Source organism: Lutra lutra, chromosome 9 (assembly GCF_902655055.1).
Source record: "Lutra lutra chromosome 9, mLutLut1.2, whole genome shotgun sequence".
NCBI lineage: Eukaryota > Metazoa > Chordata > Mammalia > Carnivora > Mustelidae > Lutra > Lutra lutra.
This window is the reverse complement of record NC_062286.1, coordinates 19,386,969-19,409,757: the sequence shown is the minus strand read 5'-3', so window position 1 is coordinate 19,409,757 and position 22,789 is coordinate 19,386,969. Positions and strand designations below refer to the sequence as shown.

The window sequence follows — 22,789 nt, the reverse complement described above, 5'->3', positions numbered from 1 at the left end:
GCATTTAAAAGCAGAATCCACATACATGTGCACATATGCACATATGTATATACACATACACATACATATAGCTTACTTTTATTTTTTTTAATTTTTATTTATTTTTAAAAGATTTTTATTTATTTATTTGCTAGAGAGAGAGAGAGAGAGAGCCAGAGTACCAGCAGGGGAAGTAGCAGGCAGAGGGAGAAGGAGGCTCTCCGCGGACCAAGGAGCCCGATGTGGGACTCAATCCCAGGACCCTGGGATCATGACCTGAGCCGAAGGTAGCGGTTCAACCAACTGAGCCACCCAAGCGTCCCTATTTTTCACTTTTTTTTTTAAGTAGGCTCCATGCCTAGCATGGACCCCAATGTGTGGCTTGAACCCACAACACTGAGATTAAGATCTGAGCTGAGATCAAGAGTCAGATGCTTAACTGAGCCACCCAGGTGCCCCCATATATCATACTTTCAAAATCATGCTACTACTTAGTTATTTCAGATAAGTACAATAATGGAGAGAAAAGAAATATCAGCCCTACATCTTAAACTACAGTATAAAAGTAAGTATACAATAGGGCACATTTTACAAAGGTCTGGAAGATTAACGGAAAAGTTGAGGTACTTCTCACTTGGGAGGCTGTCAGATGGGTACATATTTGGGGAAATCCAACGTGATTTCATCGCTGGGGAGAATTATGTAAGAAACAAATGGTTTGAGAAAATAGACTATTTATTTAACTAGAAGAAGTAATTACTTTAGACCAGCATTTCCCAAATTGGTGTTCTAAAGAACACTGTTCTGCAGATATTAATAGATGTGCCAGGAAAATAGCATGCTGTGCTGTATTAAGTATTGGAAATGATGGGTTACACAAGGTGAAACAGATTTCTTTAGTGCAGTAATTCTATGAGCCTTTAACTGGCCAAAGCACACTGTGAATCTGCCATTAACATTTATCTCCTAGAATAATTTTGTATGGAACACTAGTTTGGAAGATGCTGTCATATCAGGCTTAGAATTCCAGGTCATAGGCATGCCTTAACTTCATCAGGTAACAGAACAAGCATCCTGGGAACTGATATTTCCTGATAAACCATCTATAGCTTAAAGAATTTCTTGCTCAATCATTTGAGGTGAATAAACTCTTCAGAGAGATAATATAAGTATCAACACTATTTTGTGTGTATATGATGCTTTATAACATAAATTACTAATAAAGATATTAACACACTCATATTTTAATATATTTAATATTTTAATACATTTAATACATTTTAATATATGAGATGCAAACTAGAAAGACTGGAGATTTTATAAGAGAATCCAAATTGCTGTGATCAGTGATTAAATCTCCCATCTCCAGGGGCGCCTGGGTGGCTCAGTGGGTTAAGCCGCTGCCTTCGGCTTAGGTCATGATCTCGGAGTCCTGGGATCGAGCCCCACGTCGGGCTCTCTGCTCAGCGGGGAGCCTGCTTCCTCCTCTCTCTCTGCCTGCCTCTCTGCCTGCCTCTCTGCCTGCTTGTGATCTCTCTGTCAAATAAATAAATAAAATCTTTAAAAAAAAAAAATCTCCCATCTCCAAACAGCTCAATTCTTAATTCTGGTTTCATTAATTTTTTTGACTCCCATTAGATCAGAAAACAAACTGTTTGGGGGAAAAGCTCATTTTAATATAAATGTAAAAATTAAAACTTCCAGGCTTTTATGGAATAGGATAGAACATTCAGAATCGTTTAAAAATTAAAGATATGAACATTATGGTTTTAAAAGTCAAAGGGACTCTTGGGGTGCCTAGATGGCTCAGTTGGTTAAGACCTGGAACACAAACCCTACAGACTGGGGACACCTGAGCAATACCAGAGGACTGGTTCGGTTCCATTCCGGATCCCAGGGTACTGGGATGGAGCCCTGTGTCCTTGGGCTCCCTGCTTGAGGAAAGCCTGTTTCTCCCTCTCCCTCTGCTCCTCCCCCTACTCCTGCTCACACACCCTCTCTCTCTCTCTCTCTCAATTAAAGTCTTTTTTTTTTTTTTAGATTTATTTATTTATTTGACAGAGAGAGATCACAAGCAGGCAGAGTGGCAGGCAGAGAGAGAGGAGGAAGCAGGCTCCCCGCCGAGCAGAGAGCCCGATGTGGGGCTCGATCCCAGGACCCTGAGATCATGACCCGAGTCGAAGGCAGCGGCTTAACCCACTGAGCCACCCAGGCGCCCCATCTCAATTAAAGTCTTAAAAAAAAAAAAAAGATAAAAGTCAAAGGGATTCTTAAGCACAAAAATCTACGTATTTCTTTAAATTCTATGGACCATAGACATAAGTTTAAATAAACCATTAATTTTACAAAGATTTAGCAAAAAAATTAAGTGTATGCAAGATAATATATAAAGTTTGAAGACTACAGAGGTGAGCAAATTTCTGTCCTCTGGGAATTCTGTCGAGTGGCAGAGGCCAATACAGAAGAGTGCCACCTACAAGTGCAACATTTGCATACCCAGAGACATCCACAAGGCACTCAAGCTTAGAGGAGAGAAGGAAGGCCGGGATCAAGAGCTTGAGTGCGCACAATAGGATCTTGAAAGATGAGAATGCTAGGTGGCAAGAAGGATGGTGGAGTTAATTTAAGGCAGAAAGTACGGCAACTCTGGAAACAGAAGACAAGGCCATGAGGATAGGGGGAAATACATTAATCTTAGCAAGGAAGAGAGGTAACACTGCCAGGGGAGTGGGAGTTGGGTTTCCAAACTTACAGCTTTATATATTCTTTGAATTGTGAGATAATGAGAGCATGAAATGGGTGGGGAGGGAGGAAAGATGCTTAAGTAGTAAAAATGAGAAAATTTCAATGAGGAAATAAATTACAACCTTAGAAAATAAATAGTCTATTTTTAGCAGTAGAAGAAATTATTCTAAAGCACATTCTGTTAAAGAAAAATTTATCTATTTCTGCCCTTGAAATATTCCTTTCCATTTTCCCCTCCCCTCTCTCTGCATACAACCTAATGCTGTATACAGCTGTTTTACTCTGACCTGCCTCTTCCCTCTGATTACTAAAATGCTACTCATTATCTAGCAAGCAGGTCAAGTTCTCTTTTTTCTAGGAAGTCTTCCCAAAACGATCACCATATCCTTTAACTCCTCGGAAATCTTGACTTTTGGTTGGTGGGAGGAGAGAGGTCAGGAGTCCTCAGAACTGGGGACATAAATTCAGAAGTCTATAAGGACCAGGTCAAAAGGCTTGTTTTATAAAAGGAAATGTGGAATTTGCAGCCAGTGGAACAGTACAAACTCAGCCTACATGCATCACACACACACACACACACACACACACACACACACACACACAACCTCCCATACCCCTACACACACACATTCAGGTTTCAGGCTGGCTGACATTTTGTCTGTCTGAATGGATTTTTTTTTTCAATGCCTTATCAAAAATCCTTCCATAGGAAACCTAAAAGATGATTATCTTGTCTAGAGGGTCTCAACCAGGGATAATTCTGCACCACAAGAGAAATTTAGCAACGTCTGAAGACACTTTCGGCTACACAATTTGGGGAAAGGTTGCTATTGGCATCTAAGGTGAAGGTCAGGGATGCTGTTAGACATTCTTAAATGAACAGGAAAGCCCCCATAACTAGAATTATCTGCCCCAAAATGTCAATAGTGCCAAGAATGAAAACCCTGATTTAGCCACATGTAAATTCTTGACAAGGATTTTTTATTTTTTAAGATTTATTTATTTATTTATTAGAGAAGGAACATGCGTGGAGAGAGAGGGTGAGAGAATGTGAAACAAACTTTGTGCTGAGCGCAGAGCCCCAGGCGGGACTTGATCCCATGACTGCAAGATCATGACCTGAGCCAAACCAAGATCCGACGCTTAACTGACTGAGCCACCCAGGTGCCCCAATAGGGGGTTTCTTTTAAAGAAGCTATTCTTGGGGTGCCTGGGTGGCTCAGTGGGTTAAGCCTCTGCCCTCGGCTCAGGTCATGATCCCAGGGTTCTGGGATCGAGCCCCGCATGGGGCTCTCTGCTCAGCAGGGAGCCTGTTTCCCCCTCTCTCTCTGCCTGCCTCTCTGCCTACTTATGATCTCTGTCAAATAAATAAATAAATCCTTAAAAAAAAAAAAAAGAAGCTATTCTTCTATCAGGCAGTTTTCATGGCCAGAATTCTAGAGATGAAATCAGCTTCCCTCTACTTTCAGCCCTTTGATCTTTCTGGTCACTTCTATTTTCTCTAATATATAAAAAATAATCAATAGCGGTTCTTCTACCAGATCCATACATTTTCTCCAATACTCTAACAGATAACACCTGTGGACTTGACTTGTTTTGAGATGGCTAAGTATATCACATTTCTTTATGTCCCTCCAATGTTACTCCCTTTTCATAGCATTCTTTTCTTGAGAGTATGAAGACCCTGGCTGGAGAAGAAGAATACAAAACTAGAACAAAATCATCACATCTTTTATGAGCCAATCTTACATAATTTTCTACAAGCAGCAGGTCTACGCATTTGTGCTGTTATCCTTTTCTCAAAATAGAACTTTAGGAATTCTTTATTGTTATCATGGATATATTTCTTGAGACTTTGCTTATTTGACATGTGAGCAGACCCTGTATCTAAAGGCTTCATTACAACTTTGTATTCTTAATCACTAGCTCCCTCCTTCATTTTTGCTATTCCTTAAAAGTTTCAGCCAATGAATCTCTACTAGTTTCCCAGGGTGTTTTTCCTTCTCCTCTCCCCCAACTACTTGTTTACCACATTCCCGTCAATGAGATATACTTATAGTCAAGAAATATGTTTTTAAACTGATCTTAAAATCCATTAAAAAGAAAGAAACTATGATGTGGTCCTGAGTTTGTACCTTTCTTTTTTCAAATCATCAGGCACTGTCCTAAATTCCTGCCTGTGAGATGCTTTATATCTCCTGTGTTTGGCAAGAGGGAAGGAGGAATGAGAGAATATGATCAACGAGTAAAGAGATGATATCAGTCTAGCGAGGTAAGTGTATTATGAACACCATGTTATGAAATCTGATGTATTCTGGACACTAATTCTTTGTCACTTATACAGTGTTGCAAATATCTTCCCTGAGCCTACATTTAACCTTGTTTATGGTGTCTTTTATCTTATAAGTTTTAAATTTTAACGCAAACATCAAACTTTTCCCGTATGCCTTTTAGGGGCCACATAAATCTTCTCATATTCACATTTAGATCATTAAAATACCTAGAATTTATTTTTATGTATGGTATGAGATTAAGGAATATAATCTTTTCTCCTCAAGGACAGTCCAATGTACTAGCATTTATTATACAGGCCATCTCATCTCACTGACACTGTGCTAAGATCTTTATTTTATGTACTATCTCACTCATTCGATCCACAGACCACCTATGAGGTAGACAAATTATTTACTGTATTTCTTTTATGGATATAATCAGAAATCAGAGGCTTTAAAAGGGTAAATAATTTGACTGTCAAGCCACCTAAGTTAAGTTAGAACTAGGACTTGAAATTAGAGATCTTATAACATTATAAAACATTGCCTTTCTAATATAATTTAGCTCCTTCTTTCTCTTCTTTCCTGAATTCGTAACACTCTAGGAAATTGCTTTAAATACTTTAAAGAGGGGCGCCTGAGTGGCTCAGTGGGTTGGGCCTCTGTCTTCGGCTCAGGTCGTGACCTCAGGGTCCTGGGTTTGAGCCCTGGGCTCTCTGATCAGTGGGAAGAGCTTGCTTCCCCCTCTCTCTCTGCCTGCCTCTCTGCCTACTTGTGATCTCTCTCTGTCAAATAAGTAAATAAATAAATAAATAAATACTTTAAAGAAAATCCAAAGCAATATACACAGATGATTAAAAAAATACAAAAAGGTTAGGAAGAAAAAGCAACAATCTATAGCCCTGGTCCTGCTTCTCAAAGACAATACCTTTTTTTTTTTAAGTGGGCTCCACACCCAGTATGCAGCCCAACATAGGGTTTGAACTCATGACCGTGAGATCAAGACCTGAGCTGAGATTAAGAGTAGGATGCTTAACTGACTGAGCCACCCAGGCGCCCCCCCCCCACTGCCCTGGAGACAATACTTTTAACTATTTGCTTTTTTGGCTCTTGATGCTTATCTCTGTATTTGCTGCTTAGACGATCTTAAATATTTATGCCATGATACCCACCTGTAAGGAGAGAGAAGATTGAACTCACCCAGCTCCCCAGGATCCCCAAACTATCCTTTCCTCCATTCTCCTAATGCAATAACATCAGTATGCTTCAATCACTCCAACTTCAAACAACATAAATTTCATATTCTGTTTCAACAATCATAACAGTATCTCTCGATGCTCTACTTTATAAATTAAGCTACATATTTCGCTTTATTAATTTAAGAATATATGATGTTCATCCTAAATATTTCTTATCACAAAAAACAGAAGAAAATTGCTTTTAAATAGTGAGTCTCAAAGAGTACTTTGTTATGAGCCAGCTGTCTTTCACTGAATGAAAGTCTCCTTTACCTTATCCTCGCCGACCAAGGATGGTTGAGTTTTTCACAAAGGTTGTGGGAACACTTCCACCTGACACTTTTATTCTAGCCCGTGGGCGGTGTGAATGCAGCACGAGTTAGCAGAAGCCTTCTCGAGCGCTCCCTGCAGGCCCGGACGACTCACCTGCTGTTGGCCCTGCAAGCGCTGCTGAAGCTGGAGCCGCAGCTGGTTGGGCGCGGCCGGAGGTCTGTTCAGCGGCTGTCGGGGCTGCATGCCCAGGCCGGGTGAGAAGGCGCCTCGGGGAGGCGTCACTTGGACAGGCATAGTCCCCAGCGAAGGTTTTTGCCTGACCATGCCTTGGAAAGGGGTAGAGAGATTGGCAGTAGGTGAAGGAGACGAATAAGGCTGGGAATAAAGGTTGGGTCTTTCTTCCATCATCAAAGGTGGTGTTGCTTGTTGTGGTGGAAATCTCTCTGATAAGACTTCTAATCCACCTCCCTGTTGGAAAATAAGCCAGAACATTTCACAAATAAATTATTGCCAATATATGACATACTTCTGTATATAATCTTGGATCTGAGAACACGTTATCTCTAGAAAGTTTTATTATAAAATATTATACTGAATTCATAAAGGTCTCTAGGAATTTGCTATCTATGGGAATCACTTATGAAAGTTCCTTCTGAAATGGAATAACAGATCAACTGAGATATTTAAAAATCTCAGAAAAGAGACAAAAACATGGTTAAAACACAGGCTAAAATCAATGGAATGAAGCCAAAAGGTTTGAAAAGAACCACACTGCAAAGCCTAAGAGTCAACAAACATTACATTTAGTAGCTTACCATGAGAAGTATTATTATAGGAGGGATTAGGCATTTTTCTATCCCAAATAGAGAATTCATGCTTTCTTTCCTCTTAGTTGAAAAAAAATTCATAGCTGGCCTAAAAGAATGCCATAGCTATGGCTTTTAAAATTGATAACTATTATTCATTGTAAAAAATATAATTTAAATTATGACCTGGTTTGCATGTGTGTGTGTGTGTGTGTGCACGTGCACACATGTGTATGTAACTGAAAGGAAAGTTTTATGAAATATAACTTCCCCTTTTTCTTATATTCTACTACTTTAAAAATGTTGGTCATGAAGCACTAGGTTGATTTTTCAACCTCACCATGTGAAAAATGCCCAAAGGTGGAGTATCATGGGATGTGCAGGTTGATGTCTAGCATGAATGAAGGATAAATTAAGTCCTAGGATAAGAAGTCATTACATAAATCTGGATTCTCTTCTAGGGGGAACCTCTAAGATTCTGGTCCATAGTGAAAGGCTAAGACTTTCTAATTCTAACCATTTCTAATTATTATGACTTTTTTTGTTTAAAAAACCTCATCATTTAGCTATATTTTGATAACTTTTACAAGAATAAGCTATAAAACTACTTAAACACAGTGAGACCAATATTGAAAAATCTTGCTTAAAAAAAATCTTCTAGCTTCTCAGGATTGTATTGTTTAAATAATGCCAGTTTTAATGAATACCTGGACGAGTTTGTCAATTCCCAGAGCTCTATCTAGTTCAGCCAGCTCAGTTTCATCTTTGCCGCTGAGGAAGGACACGAGCTGTTCAAGAAGAGCCTTCTCATCATTTCTTCCTTCTACTGTTGTTGGTGGACAGAGCAGCTCATCTAATTGTGAACTAATACACTGGCTAATAGAATCAAAAAATAAAAGAGTTTAAGACTGATATAGCAAATAAGTATTCAATCTCAAAAACATAAACATAGATATATACATATATATGTATGAGATACACACAAATATGCAAATCTTGTTCTAGAAAATTCTGTGGAGATGCTTTTTCTTTTCTTTTTTTTTAAAGATTTTTTAATTATTTATTTATTTGCCAGAGAGAGAGAGAGAGAGAGACAGAGAGAGACAGAGCAAGCACAGGCAGGCCGAGTGGTAGCAGAGGCAGAGGGAGAAGCAGGATCCCTGCTGAGCAAGGAGCCCAATGTGGGATCCCAGGATGCTGGGATCATGACCTGAGCCGAAGGCAGCCGCTTAACCAACTGTGCCACCCAGGCGTCCCATGTGGAGATGCTTTTTCAACCAATTATCACACAATGAAATGTTCTATACTTATGTGTAGAAGTTTATAAATGTTCTGTATGAAGCTTGAATATATTCTGTTTTGTCAGTCACTGAAATTTGCTTCCATATTCTTCCTCTTTGCTTATAGAAATAGCTTGAAAAATTAACTAAACATAGTTAAGAAAGGGAAAAGAATTCTTCATGAGAGTCAAATATAAAAATCAATCAAAATCTCAGGGAAAAAAATCATCTAGCCTACAGCAAGATTTATTCTATTTATACTTAAGTTTCAAAGACGATCAAATTGTATTGATTTAATCATAAAATAACATGATTACCATTTACAAAAGAAATCAAACTAGGAAAATGAAACATTCTCAGTGTTAAGCAACAAAAAAACCTGTTGATTACACGAAGGAAATACACAGTCTAATCCTCCTGATACCAACAGATGCAAAAAACTCACAAATATATGGAAAATAATACTAGTAAGACAAACATAATTATAAGGAATCCTCTCTGGGGAAGGCAAATGGGAATACAGTTCATAGTTAAAGCTCTAAACCACACTCAACACTGTCTAGTCATCCTTTGGTTGCTATGCGTGAGATGTACTCTAATGTTTTGGAATGGAGCTACTCATGTCAATTAAGAAATTAAATTCTAATCAAGATGGGACACTGAGTAGATGTAAAAAGTACTTTCCCTTCTTATATCATCTTGCTCCAAAGAGAAACACTGGACAAAATAATTATACAACTAAAAGCTCAAGAGCTTTTATAATAATTGTTACACTGAGCTCAATTCATCTACAGATCTCAGAAATTTTATAGTAATCAATCAAAGTAAAGCAAGAGATGAAAAGAAAACAACTGCTGCATACTATATCAATCTTTCTGTAATTACAATACATACTAGCCTTGCAGTCACACAGTAAATAAATCTGTTTAACATGGGGTCTTCCTCTATACCCCCCCTTTTTAAAAAAAAAGATTTTATTTATTTATTTGAGAGAGAGAGAGCATGAGAGGGGAGAGGGTCAGAGGGAGAAGCAGACTCCCTGTGGATCTGGGAGCCCGATGCGGGACTCGATCCCAGGACTCCAGGACCATGACCTGAGCTGTAGGCAGTTGCTTAACCAACTGAGCCACCCAGGCGCCCATCCATCCCCCTTTCTTTTGTTAAACATTTACTTCTACTACTATCTCACAAAATAAAATGTAGACTGGAATCCAGTCTGGGAAATAGTTCTTTGTTGTAGAAGTTGGTATCTGATATTTTATAAGGTAGGAAATGTATTACTCACTCTTCTGGCTTATTCTGATTTACAGGAGTCACTGTATTATTTGCCCATGGAATCTGGTCACCTGTTCCTGGCTGTCCAAACTGGTTATCAATTGCTTCCAATTCCAGCTCCGGTAACCCTGATTACAGAAGAAAAGGTAAGAAGTCAGTATCACAAAAAAATATATAAACAGTATTTTTCAGAAACAATATATTGTATGGAAGAATGAGATTTCCCCTATAAAATATTATTTCAGTGGCACACTGGCCCCTTTTTCAGAAACTTTTAAACTGTCTAGAATGTGGCCACATAATAACCAGTGAGAAAGTAAGAAAAAGTTCTCTGAACCAAAGAAACTCTGATGTAAAAAAAAGTTCGCACATAAGTTGATGTTACCATAGGGAGACTCACTCAGAACTTTGTGAGAAATTTTTAAAAAAATTTTTATGTTTTAGATCTTATTTTTAAGTAATCTCTATACCCAATGTGGGGTTTGAACTCATAACCCTGAGATCAAGCGGTGCATGTTCCACCAATGGAGCCAGCTAGGCGCCTCCCGAAATTATTTCTTTTTAAAGATAATTATAACAATTTTGGCTACTGCTTTTTCAGTCTGTAGGACATTAGGATCTGCTACAGGTAGGGATAGAGATGCTATCATGACACGAGAGCAGCAAATGCAAGATAAAATTCTTTTGTTCTGTAACAGGCAGGAACAGAAACTAAAGGGCACAGCAGTCTGGGGCATTCTGAAAATGGACAAAGCTTTGCAACTGTTAACAGAGAACCCGGCTATATAACAGTGTAACAACCCATGCTTACGATGATGGCAAATGAAGAGACAGATTTAGTTATGTTTTATAATGGAAGAAAATAGTATATGCATTCTAGAAGGTTTTTGTTTAGGCATTTTTTGGGGAAACCCGATTATTTCTATACTCTTTAGACTAGAAAAAACTGTGAATAACCTAAATTCCAGAAATGTAGGGACTGATTAAGGAACCATGGTATAGATATTTATAACGTGCCATTAAATGAAAAAGAAAAAAAACCCATAAGCCAAGATATTATGTTCAGAATGATTCTAGTTTTATAAATTATTTTGTGTGTATTAGTAGGAAAAAGTTATGTAGGGTATGTAAATCTTTGGTTGCTTTTTTTTTTAATTTTTTTTTTTTAAGATTTTATTTATTCATTTGACAGAGAGAGATCACAAGTAGGCAGAGAGGCAGGCAGAGAGAGAGGAAGAAGCAGGCTTCTGAGCAGAGAGCCCAATGCGGGGCTCGATCCCAGGACCCTGAGATCATGACCTGAGCCGAAGGCAGCGGCTTAACCCGCTGAGCCACCCAGGCGCCCCCTTGGTTGCTTTTTGATTGTAAGATTAAGGATGACTTTTCTTTTTTTTTACTTTGACCTTTTTTTAATGCTTATAATGGTTATCTGTAATTTCTGAAAATGGATATATATTAATTAATTATTGTTATGGGCTGAAATGTATTCCCCCAAAATTCGTATGTTGAAGCTCTAACTCTGAGTAGCTCAGAATGGGACTGTATTTGGAGACAGGGTGTTCAGAGATGTGATTAAGTTAAAATAGGGCCATTAAGGTGCACTCTGATTCAACAGGACTGGTGTTCTTATAAGAACAGGGGATTAGGACACAGACAACACAGACAAACGGATGACCATGAGGCCACAGCAAAGAGGCGGCCATCCACAAGACTGTGAGAGGCTTCAGAAGAAACCAAACCTGCCAACATCCTTCACCTTGGACTTCTAGCTTCCAGAATTATGAGAAAATGAATTTCTGTTGTTTAAGCCACCTGGTCTGTGGTATTTATAATGGCAGTCCTCGCAAACTAATGTAATTTTTTAAAGAACAACTAAAAATGGCTTGGAATTTTGTTTTATTTATTCTTTTTTTTTTTTTAATTGAGAGAGAGCGCACGCAAGTGAGCACAGAGGGCAGAGAAGGAAAGGGAAAGAGAGAGAATCTTAAGCAGGTTCTGTACCCACCACAGAACCTTACATGGGGCTTGATCTCATGACTCTGAGATCATGACCTGAACTGAAACCAAGAGTAGGACATTTAACGGACTCAACCACTCAGATGCTCCACCTTGGAGTTATGTTTTCTTTCTAATGAATGGAGAATAAGTAGATTTAGGAATGCCTGAGAAAAACGTGTTTAATGGTAGATATTGATCATTATTAACTACAGAAAACACGTTAGGCTCACTTTTATGTGAAATATCCTCAACATTTAGTATGAGTGAAGTATAGGATTCTAAGTAAACATTCATTTCTAAATCCAAATAATTAGAGCTTTCAGTTAAACTTGTCTTCTCTGTCGTGACAAATGATAGAAAAATTAAACTCTGTAGGATTCCCAAAACAGAGCAAACAAAATCCACCAAACAACACTAACCACAAATGATGACAGGAAAGTAATCACTTAATTCCTATCATTATTTAAAACAGGAAGTTGGTCAAAGAAGATTATCTAAAGCTGTCCCATTGCTCTACTCCAAGCATTAATTCTTTAGTCCTATTCTATTTCAGAAATCTAACCTAGTCAAAATTAATTCTATTTAAGTTAAAGCAAATTTATAAGGCTGTCTACCATTAATACTGACTATATGATAGCTTATTTGACTCTGTAACAGGATACAGTATCTCATTTTACTAGGGGAAAATATTAAGAAAATAAGTTGGACAAAATTTCTCAAAATGAAATAAGATTCATATAAGTTTGATGACTAGGAAAAAAAACCAAACAAATCAAACTTTGATTCAAGTAAAACTTCGGTTTGCATAGGCCTTATACTTAAAAGAAGTTAGTTTTTATTCTATTTTTTAAAAGATTTTATTAATTTATTTGACAGAGAGAGACATAGCGGGAGAGGAAACATAAGCAGAGGGGTGGGAGAGGGAGAAGCAGGTTTCCTGTCGAGTAGGGAGCCCGATGCAGGGCCCTGACCCAAGCCCAAGATGCACACTTAATGACTGAGCCACCCAGGTGCCCCCAAAGAAGTTAGTTTTTATTCTAAAAGTCAGGCCAATCTTTTAGGATTTCTTTTAGAAATTTATTTCTACAAAAAATTCAAGGATTTATTGAAATGTTTTAAGAAATACACATTATCTTCTCTTAGTCTGCGGAATAAACCTACTATATTTAGCCATGTTTGTGCCCTATCTCAAATGTAAGTATGTATATATGTAACACAAAACAGGCAAGATAATTTGTAAAGGGAAGCACTGATGTCTCTCCCAGTCCCTGTGTTGGAGAGGGAAGCTGAAGTGAGTAGAAAACAAGCCCTCAGGGATCCCTAATCAAGCTATTAATGTTTCTTATCATCTTTGCAAAGGGCTCAACATCGTATTTTCTCCATTGAAAATCTGCTTAGGCGCCCCTGGGTGGCACAGCTGGCATCTTGATTTCGGCTCAGGTCATGATCTCAGGGTCGTGAGATGGAGCCCCCTGTCAGGCTCTGCATTCAGCACGGAGTCTGCTTGAGATTCTCTCTCCCTCTCCTCTGCCCCTCCCCTGTGCTCGCTCTCTCGCTCTCTCTCTCTCTCTCAAATAAATAAATAAGTCTTTTAAAAAATCTGGCTAAAAGGAAAACTCTGTATCTCCATTAGCCAAAACAAAGTTATATTACTAAAAAATTCAACCATTTCTACACACAGTAGAAAGCACTGTCTAAGCATGAGAGTGGCTTTTGCACATTCTACTCCACTAACAGACAATTCACTACCTAGTGATTCGGGAAAATGTTCAGCTACTTTCTTCAGGTGTTGGTTAAGAGGTTTCTGGCTCAGTTTTGTGTTACATTTGGCTGTATGCAAATGCAAATGCAATGCACAGCAGTTAGAGTGTTTTATTTTTCTAAACATGATGTAGACAAAGAATGAACTTATTGAATGAAAAAAAAAAAAAAAACCCTCCTATAAATCACAAGACACAAAAGAAAAAACCCAGGGGCGCCTGGGTGGCTCAGTGGGTTAAAGCCTCTGCCTTCAGCTCGGGTCATGATCCCAGGGTCCTGGGATCGAGCCCCGCATCAGGCTCTCTGTTCAGCGGAGAGCCTGCTTCCCTTCCTCTCTCTCTGCCTGCCTCTCTGCCTACTTGTGATCTCTGTCAAATAAATAAATAAAATCTTAAAAAAAAAAACCCAATAGATAAATGGTTAGAGAATATGAATAGGTCACATGCAATCACTGAAAAATGATCTACCTAATTAAAAAAAAACAAAAAACCTCACAGATTAAAACTTAAAAAAACCAAACCATCAGGTTGGCAAAGATAATAAAGAATATAATTCAATGTCTTAGAAAGGATGTGTAGAAGAAGAACATTATCCATTCGAGTGTAAAGTGGCACAATATCTAAGAAGGCCATTTGGCAAAATCCGTCTATCCTTTGACCAAGCAATTCTATTTAGAACTTTTATTTCAGATATATTCTCACATATGATAAGTTATCTCTACATATAGGTAATCATTACAGCTCTATAGTGGCAAAAGATACCTACCAAGAGGCACAACACAATAAAAAAAGAGAAATTAAAATGGATTTTTTAAGTATTGAAATGTGAACCTCATTATTTTTAGAGTTATGCAACTATTTTAATGGCCTACAAATAAATGAGATTTTAAAAATAATCAGCTCAGGGTGTGTACGTTCACCAAACATAAAATCATCCCCCTCACAAGATCATTCACTTACTCCAGTGATATTCTCAAAGTTCAAATATTTTTGGAATTCTAGATCTATCTAGAACAGTATACAGGTCCCTCAAGAAAATACATCTCCTCAAAGTTAAGATCTAATTTAGGTCTGGATTTTAAAAAAGAAGCATTATTCTTTTTGGATCAACAAATTTGACTCCAAATAACCATAGAAAAGTATCAGAAGTCAAATCCGCCCTCAGAGGATAAGGATTTGAAGACTGTCAAAAAGACAGCAGAGGTTTTGAAGGTACTGCCACAGAGGTACACTACACATATTTTGATCAACAACACCCTCCTATTGTCTCTTGATGGGCTCCGGTGGTACATTTCAAAAAAAAATTATTTAAACCACGTGGTCACACTACATGGGTGTGTGGTATGCGTATCAACAGGATGTTTTGAAACTAGGCGGACTGAGATTTAAATCCTGATTCTGCACGTACTAAGTGGAAAACTTCAGGCAAATTTTTGTCTCTGTGTATTTTTTTTTTTTCTTCTCATTCTCGGGTCCTTCATTTTCTCATATGTAAATAGACCTAAGGGAATTTTCTGGCTCAATGTGGCAGATTTATCCCTTCTATTTTACTTTACCTCCAAATAACCTCTGAAAGAACAACAGAAATAAAAAGGGAAAAATAAATCTCCATCTGAAGGAAAGGCAAAAGAAGTATTATGGTCGCTGACTCAAACGATGAAGAGTTTCTGAAAGATGAAACAGAGGGAACAAACCAATGGTAAAACTTCAACAAAACTAAAAAATCCACAAGACAAAAAGAAGATTCTCCAAGAAGGGGAGTTTTCCCAAAAGAAGCCCAGAACTCGAAGCTCAGTGGTCACGGAGCGGGTACAGGGACAGCTGCAGCAAGCCCCGCCCCAAGAGCGGAGGACTCTGGCTTCTGCCCCTGGGAATTAAGGGGTAGGAGCACGACTTGAAGTGGGAGTTCTGCCCAGGGAAACTCCCAGAGTGTGTGCTTGGGCTGCGATGAGGATTTCCCACCACCAAGCCCCACTCTCTCACAATAGCAACACAGAAACAGGGCTTCTATACATCAGAACATACATCCGCTGCCAGAGCAGAAGGGTTTCTCACTTTAGCTAAAGACACGCTCTAGCTACGAAGATTGTTCATTCTGGGCCTTGGTCAGTGTATATGGACAGACAGCGCAAATGCACCAAACACACAAGGAAAGTCAATGGGAGGAAAGAGAGAGAGCAAATTTAACAAAGAAAGTAACTTTGGAGGAAAAAAAAGATTCTTACAGAAAATGGACAAGGCCTAGAGTAGGTATAATAATTTACTGCCACACAGATTACAAGGTTTATCATACCCACAGAAGGTAATGGATTCCTATGAGAAGAAAATAATTTCTAGACATTAGAAACATGAAAGCTACAATTAAAAGAACTCAACAGATGGAACTGAAAAGCAGAATGAATATGGCTGAAGATTCAGTTTTTATCTGGAAAATGTGGCCCAAAGATTCTCTCGAAATACAGTGCAAAAGGGCAAAAGGAAAAGAAAAGGCAAGAGAAAAGATGAGTGCCATGGCAGAAAGATCCAGAAGTTCTAACTGGTGTACCTCAGGTGGTGAAACGGGATGGTGACCAAACTATGTTCTACTCCAGGCATTTGCACTTGATATGGTTCAGCTTAAGACTGAAGACTAAAGAAAGAACTGTCTGACTTTCCCAGGTGGGCACAAGGTTAAGACATGAATCAGCCACCCAGCGATGGACTCTGGTTCTAGGAAAAGGTAGTGATGGCGAGTGCAGACCCTAGAGGAGCCAGGGAATTAGAGGCTACTCTCTTCTTTACTGGATACGTTATCGTATTTTTAAAAAAATATTTTATTTATTTGACAGAGAGAAATCACAACTAGGCAGAGAGGCAGGCAGAGAGAGAGAGGAGGAAGCAGGCTCCCCACAGAGCAGAGAGCCCGCCCCATGCGGGGCTCGATCCCAGGACACTGGGATCATGACCTGAGCCGAAGGCAGAGGCTTTAACCCACTGAGCCACCCAGGTGCCCCACGTTATCGTATTTTTGTCCCCAATTTCTTTTTCCTTCTCTAATCCTTTATGCTCTTTTCCTTATTTCTGCCCAACTTACTTCCTAGCCTTATACCTCCTGAAATCTTATTTTTTCCCCCTCATCTATATGGAATTCCATACTGTCTGCATCTATCATCCTCGCCCTCCTTTGTCTCAGGATCTTCCCCTTCTATGCTTTTGGCCTTTGCCAACACTATAGCACAAGGTTTAACAGATTCTGGCCTATTTATATACCTTTATACATGGAGCTATATTCAGGGGAGGAAATCTCAAGAGAGAAGCAACAGCTATTTGCTTCAGGACAGACTATGAAGGAAAAACACTCTGTTTTCACAGGCCTGTGCAGCCAGGAAACACTTTCTTCTTTTATTACGTTTACTTTTTATCAAATTAATACACGTACATAATTTTTAAAGTCAAGGCCAAAAGGTCCATTAGGAATAGAAGCAGATTTAAGCCTTACCTCTTCTAATCTTTTGGTTACTTCCGTTTTAACAGAGGCAGCCACTCGCAACTTGTATAGCTGTTTTCTTTGGTATTTGCCTGTTTATTTCTAAATACACATACGCTGCTATTCCTTGATGTCTCAATTTGAGATTACTGACTTCCCGTTGTGATAGATGAGGTCTTAATTCTCCCACACCTACCACCTCCTATGTTTCCAATTCCCTAACAGATATCACAGTTTTTTTTTATAACATAAAAAGTTGGGGTGCCTGGGTGGCTCAGTTGGCTCAGGTCATGATCCCAGGGTCCTGGGATCAAGCCCCGCATCGGGCTCTCTGCTCAGCAGGGAGCCTGCTTCTCCCCTTCTCTCTCTCTGCCTGCCTCTCTGCCTACTTGTGATCTCTGTCAAATAAATAAACAAAATCTTAAAAAAAAAAAGTTAATACTTAGGTTCTTATGATTACGCAAATATTACTCATTGCAAAATTACATTGTGCACTATGTTCAAACCTCCTCTCTTGTACTATGCTTTCTTTATCTGGAGTTAACAATTGTCTTATTTTTTTCATCTGCTTGATTTTCTAGGGGAATCTTTCAGATGCTTCAACATTGTTGACAAAAACCTATCAGTAATCTTTTCAATAAACTCAAAGAGATTTATCTCATTTCTCCCCTAAAACCTTCTTTCCAGAAGATTCAGATTCCAATCTGTATTGGTTGTTCCCCAGTCTTATTGATCAGCTATCATTCCCTGACTTCCTTTCAGATCCTCTGTTTTCCCTGGACCTTGTATCTTTCTCTTTTTTGGTTTTCTTCCTTTTGTTGAAGTACATTCCCTAAGGGCCTTAACTAGAAAAGGTGACTATACCATACAAATATTTGAGCCATTTTAGATCTGAAAATGGTTTTTCTCCATCTTCACAACTACTGGAAATTTGGGTGGCTAATTATATATATATAATTATATATATATAATTATGTATAATTATAGGTTAGAAATTACTCTAACCTCAGATATTTCTAAAATAAATTTGACTGAGGTCTAATTTATATATAATTTTTTTTCCTTTTTTTTTTAAAAAGATTTTTATTTATTTATTTGACAGAGAGAGAGAGAGATCACAAGCAGGCAGAGAGTCAGGCAGAGAGAGAGGGGGAAGCATGCTCCTCGCCGAGCAGAGAGCCCAATGCGGGGTTCAATCCCAGGACCCTGAGATCATGACCTGAGCCGAAGGCAGAGGCTTAACCCACTGAGCCACCCAGGTGCCCCAAATTTATATATAATATTATGCACCCATTTTAAGTGTACAGTTTAATAAATTTTGACAAAGATATAAACCCATAACCTTCCATCTCAATAAAGAAAATAGAGTATTTGTCATGTCTAAGAGTTCTTTAAAGCTCCTTTGCTGTCGATCTTCTCTACCTCAACCCAACACTGTCAACCAGCGATCCAGACTTTTCTCACTCAGCTTGTTTTTGAAAATAATTCATGCCATGTACCACTAGTTTCTTCCTTTTCACTGCTGAGCAATATCTCATTTTATAAATGTACCATTTCTTTGTTGATAGACATTTAGACTATTTCCAGTTTGAGGCTATCGTGAATAAAGCTTTAAGGACATTTGTGGTCAAGTCCTTTTGATGAGCACCTACTTTTATTCCTCTGTTTGTTAAATACCTATGAGATGGATTGTTGGGTCACATGGTAATGTATGTTTCATTTGATGAGAAACTGCTGAACAATTTTACCATTTTCTATATATCCAGAAGCAATGCCAAAGTTCAAGGTGCTTCACACCTTTGACATCATGGTTTGCTACTGTCAATTCTGAAAATCTGAGGTATTTCAACGGATGTGTAGTAGAACTGCATTATAGTTTTAATATGCATTTCCTTGATGATTAAATGATATTGGTCATTTTTTCATGCACTTATTGGCTATTTTCAATCTTCATTTATGAAGTGTCTTTTAAAATCCTTTGCTTATTTTTTTAGACTGGGCTGTTTCTTTTATTATTAACATTCTGCATTAATGTACTATATTTGTTAGAATTCCAGAGCTAATAGTGACACATTTTCATTAGCTAAATGTATAGCTTACAGGATTCACTCTTCATGTTGTACATTCTACGGGTTTTGACAAATGTATGACAACATGTACCCATCATTACAGTATCATACAGAACAACTTAATGCTCTAAAAACCCCCCAGGCTCTACCCATTCATCCCTCCCCCTGGTAACCACAAACAACAAATCCCTGTCAATCACTGATCTTTTTATTGTCCCCACAGTTTTGCCTTTTCCAGAATGCTTTATAGTTGGAATCATACAGTACACAGGCTTTTCAGATTGGCTTCTTTCACTCAGCAATATGCACTTAAAGTTTCTCCCTGTCTTTTCATGGCTTGAAAGCTTCCAAGTTTGGGTAATTATGACTCATTGCATGCAATTCACATCTTTTCTCTGAAAGCTTTTAGAATCTTTCTCTCTGGTGTGTTCCATAATTACATCATGATCAGTTTTGGTATAGGTCTTTTTCGTATGTATGTGTTGGATAGTTGTTCAGCCATTGCAATCTGAAGAATTATGTCCTTTGGTTTTAGAACATTCTCAATTTTTTTGTTTGAAAACATCATCTCTTCCCTTTTTTTCCCTCTTCTCATGGCTTGTTTGATTGATTCTTATCAATCATTATTGGCCCTCCTAGGTCAATCTTAACATTCTTCTTCCCAACTTTCTATTTCTTTTTTCTTTTCTTTCTTTTTCTTTTTTTTCTTTTTTTTTTTTTTGGTCTTTTTGTTCTTTCTGAAAATTTTCCTCAGTTTTTTCTTCTACAATTTCTCTTAAAATTTTAAAATGCTGAATATCTAATTTCCAAAGACTTAAAAAAATTTTTTTCTTATTCTTTGCCCCCCTTTTTCTTCCCATACAGATAAAATATCTTTTCAAAAATTTTAGTTTTTTGTTTGTTTTTTATTATTAATAGGTGTAATTTTTTTCCTAAGATTTATTTATTTATTTGAGAGAATAAGAGAGAGGAGCATGAGAAGAGGGTCAGAGGCAGAAGCAGACTCCCTGCCAAGCAGGGAGCCTGATGTGGGGACCCGATCCCGGGACTCCAGGATCATGACCTGAGCTGAAGGCCGTCGCTTAACCAACTGAGCCACCCAGGCACTTGTTATATAGCTTTACTGTATCCTCTTTTTGTTTCTTTTACTCTTTGAAGTTGCAGACTTCCCTCAAAGTCCTGGTGATCTCTGTGTCTGTTCAGTGTGAGAGCTGAGTGTGAGGCTTGTGTCTTCTGCGAGACTTCTGTTAGATGATTAGATGGCAGGGTGACCTTGGCACTTTAGAGAGCTTCCTGTACACACTCATATCCAGACATCTTCATTCTGGCCATTCAGTTCTCCTGAGATAAATCCCCCAGGCTCCCATATTGGACGGGGATCCAGGATCAAACCATTCGATATTCAGATTCTATTTTATTGCCTGTTAGCCCTACACCTTCTTGTTTCCCCAACTCTGTCTGCTATCCCAGAATCTGGAGCCTCTAGTTCCAATCAGAAGAGAATTTTGGAGTAATTTCACCTCATTCTCCTTTTGAAGATAAAGAGAATAAAGCTCAAGAAATTCATGTGCCCAAAGTAACACTGTTAATAAACAGAGAATGTAAGACTTGAACCTGGGCTCCTGCTCACACCTAGAGTTCTGGTCAGCTAAAAGACTGCTTCCAAAAATGTCACAAATGACTCAAGACCTTTTTTTCCAGCTTCCTGGAAATCTTGGCAAACTTGCAGGAATTGTGTCATGACAGCTAAAAGCTGCAGTAAGACTGAAATAAATGAGTCTCACATCTGATCTTGTCAAAAGTGGGACAAGACTTAGATTGGGAACATGGGCAAATTTTGAAAGTGAGCTGCTTAGTTTCCTTTGGCTTCAAGGTTACACAATGGAATTACCACTATTATTTTCAACTTAAAAATTTGGCAGATGAAAAAAACCTGACAGCCCAGTCTTCAGGAAGTATTACACTATCAAAGTGTCTCTTTAGGCTAGAGCAGCAGTGATCCATCTCAACACAGTCCTCCTAAATGGTGCTCCATGGGGGTAACATGACTTGAGAAAAGGAATTCCATAATGAAGAAAGTATGGTAAATGCTGGATTACAGAAATCAAAACGGATACCTTTAACATAGGACTTTTTTTTTTTTTAAAAGATTTTATTTATTTATTTGACCGAGAGATAGAGAGCACAAGTAAGCAGAGCGGCAGGCAGAGGGAGAGAGAGAAGCAGGCTCTCCGCTAAGCAGGGAGCCCGATGCGGGGCTCGATCCCAGGAGCCTGGAATCATGACCTGAGCCGAAGGCAGCTGCTCAACCAACTGAGCCACCCAGGCGCCCCTAACATAGGACTTTTTAAAACCTTTAATATGCACGATGGAATTTTAATAGGAGAATGGTATATGTGCCATGCAGCATTTGCCCACAGGATTTTAGCACAAAATCCCTTTTTTCCAATTCATTGGACTAGCATTCAAGGGAGACACTTTGGGTAATATAATATGACTAATATTATATTTCTGAAAGTCCTGCATGGAATGTTTTGCGTAAAAACACACAAAACTGCTCTCCTTAACATCAACTATTTACTTCAACATTAATTACAGAAAGATAGAAGTTGGGGCGCCTGGGTGGCTCAGTGGGTTAAGCCTTTGCCTTTGGCTCAGGTCATGATCTCAGGGTCCTGGGATCAAGCCCTCATTGGGCTCTCTGCTCAGCAGGCAGCCTGCTTCCACCCCTCTCTCTGCCTGCCTCTCTGCCTATTTGTGATCTCTCTCTCTCTCTGTCAAATAAATAAATAAACAAAATCTTAAAAAAAAAAAGATGGAAGTTATACTATAACTTAAGATATACGTGATGAGTGAAATTCATCTGTATAAAAGTAACTGTACATTCTTTATGGTGGCATTAATGCAAAAATAGTTCACTCTCAACAAATAAATGATCTGTGAAGTAATGCTGAGAAACAAAGCACTAATGCACATTATCATTAGACATTAAAATGAGGTTTTCTTCCAACACATACTATTCAGCCTGGAAGTGGGTTCTGGCAGTTGGTAGACTGAAGTGAAGTTGGCAGGGTCTCAGATTTGATGGTTACGTTGGTGACGGCACCATCCATCCTCTCCGGCTCGCATAAGCCTGGCAACTGGGCTGCCTTCTCCAGCGTAGGTAGTAACTGATCAAACTGGTCAAGGTCAGCTGTAAACTAAGAACAGAAACCAAAGTTAGAGGAAATATAGTCTAGACTTTACTAGAATCAATGCAGAAAAAGTTGTTCCTTTATACTCCATGAGTTTATGTGTGACTATGAGAAAGTAAAGAAAGAAGAAGTAATTAAAGATCACTAAAATTACCTGAGGCTACTGGAAAACAGTTTGGATGCTTATGATATACTATTCCGGAGGATAGAAGATAATACACAATAACATCTGTCTACTATATTTTAGCATAAAATTTATGCATTGGAGAAAGATTAGACTGGAAAGAAGTGTCAAGAATATTGTGTTATGCTGATTGTGGATGATTTTCTTTGTCAAATTTTTTAAAAATCTTGTGAAATTTACTTTAGGATAGGATAAAAAAATAAATTTACACTGATATAACTTATAATTTGAAAAAGGTTTGAGAGATTT

General features: G+C 38.4%; 1 protein-coding gene across 1 annotated transcript in view; it reads right to left on the bottom strand.

The window, feature by feature from the left end:
* The window catches only part of NCOA1 (nuclear receptor coactivator 1), a 111,450-nt gene that overhangs the window by 23,873 nt on the left and 64,788 nt on the right, over nucleotides 1-22,789 (bottom strand). The window contains 5 exon segments of the mRNA XM_047744391.1: nucleotides 6,662-6,976; nucleotides 8,022-8,190; nucleotides 9,880-9,997; nucleotides 22,180-22,198; nucleotides 22,201-22,362. Of these exon segments, the coding sequence (XP_047600347.1) occupies nucleotides 6,662-6,976; nucleotides 8,022-8,190; nucleotides 9,880-9,997; nucleotides 22,180-22,198; nucleotides 22,201-22,362 (783 nt within the window).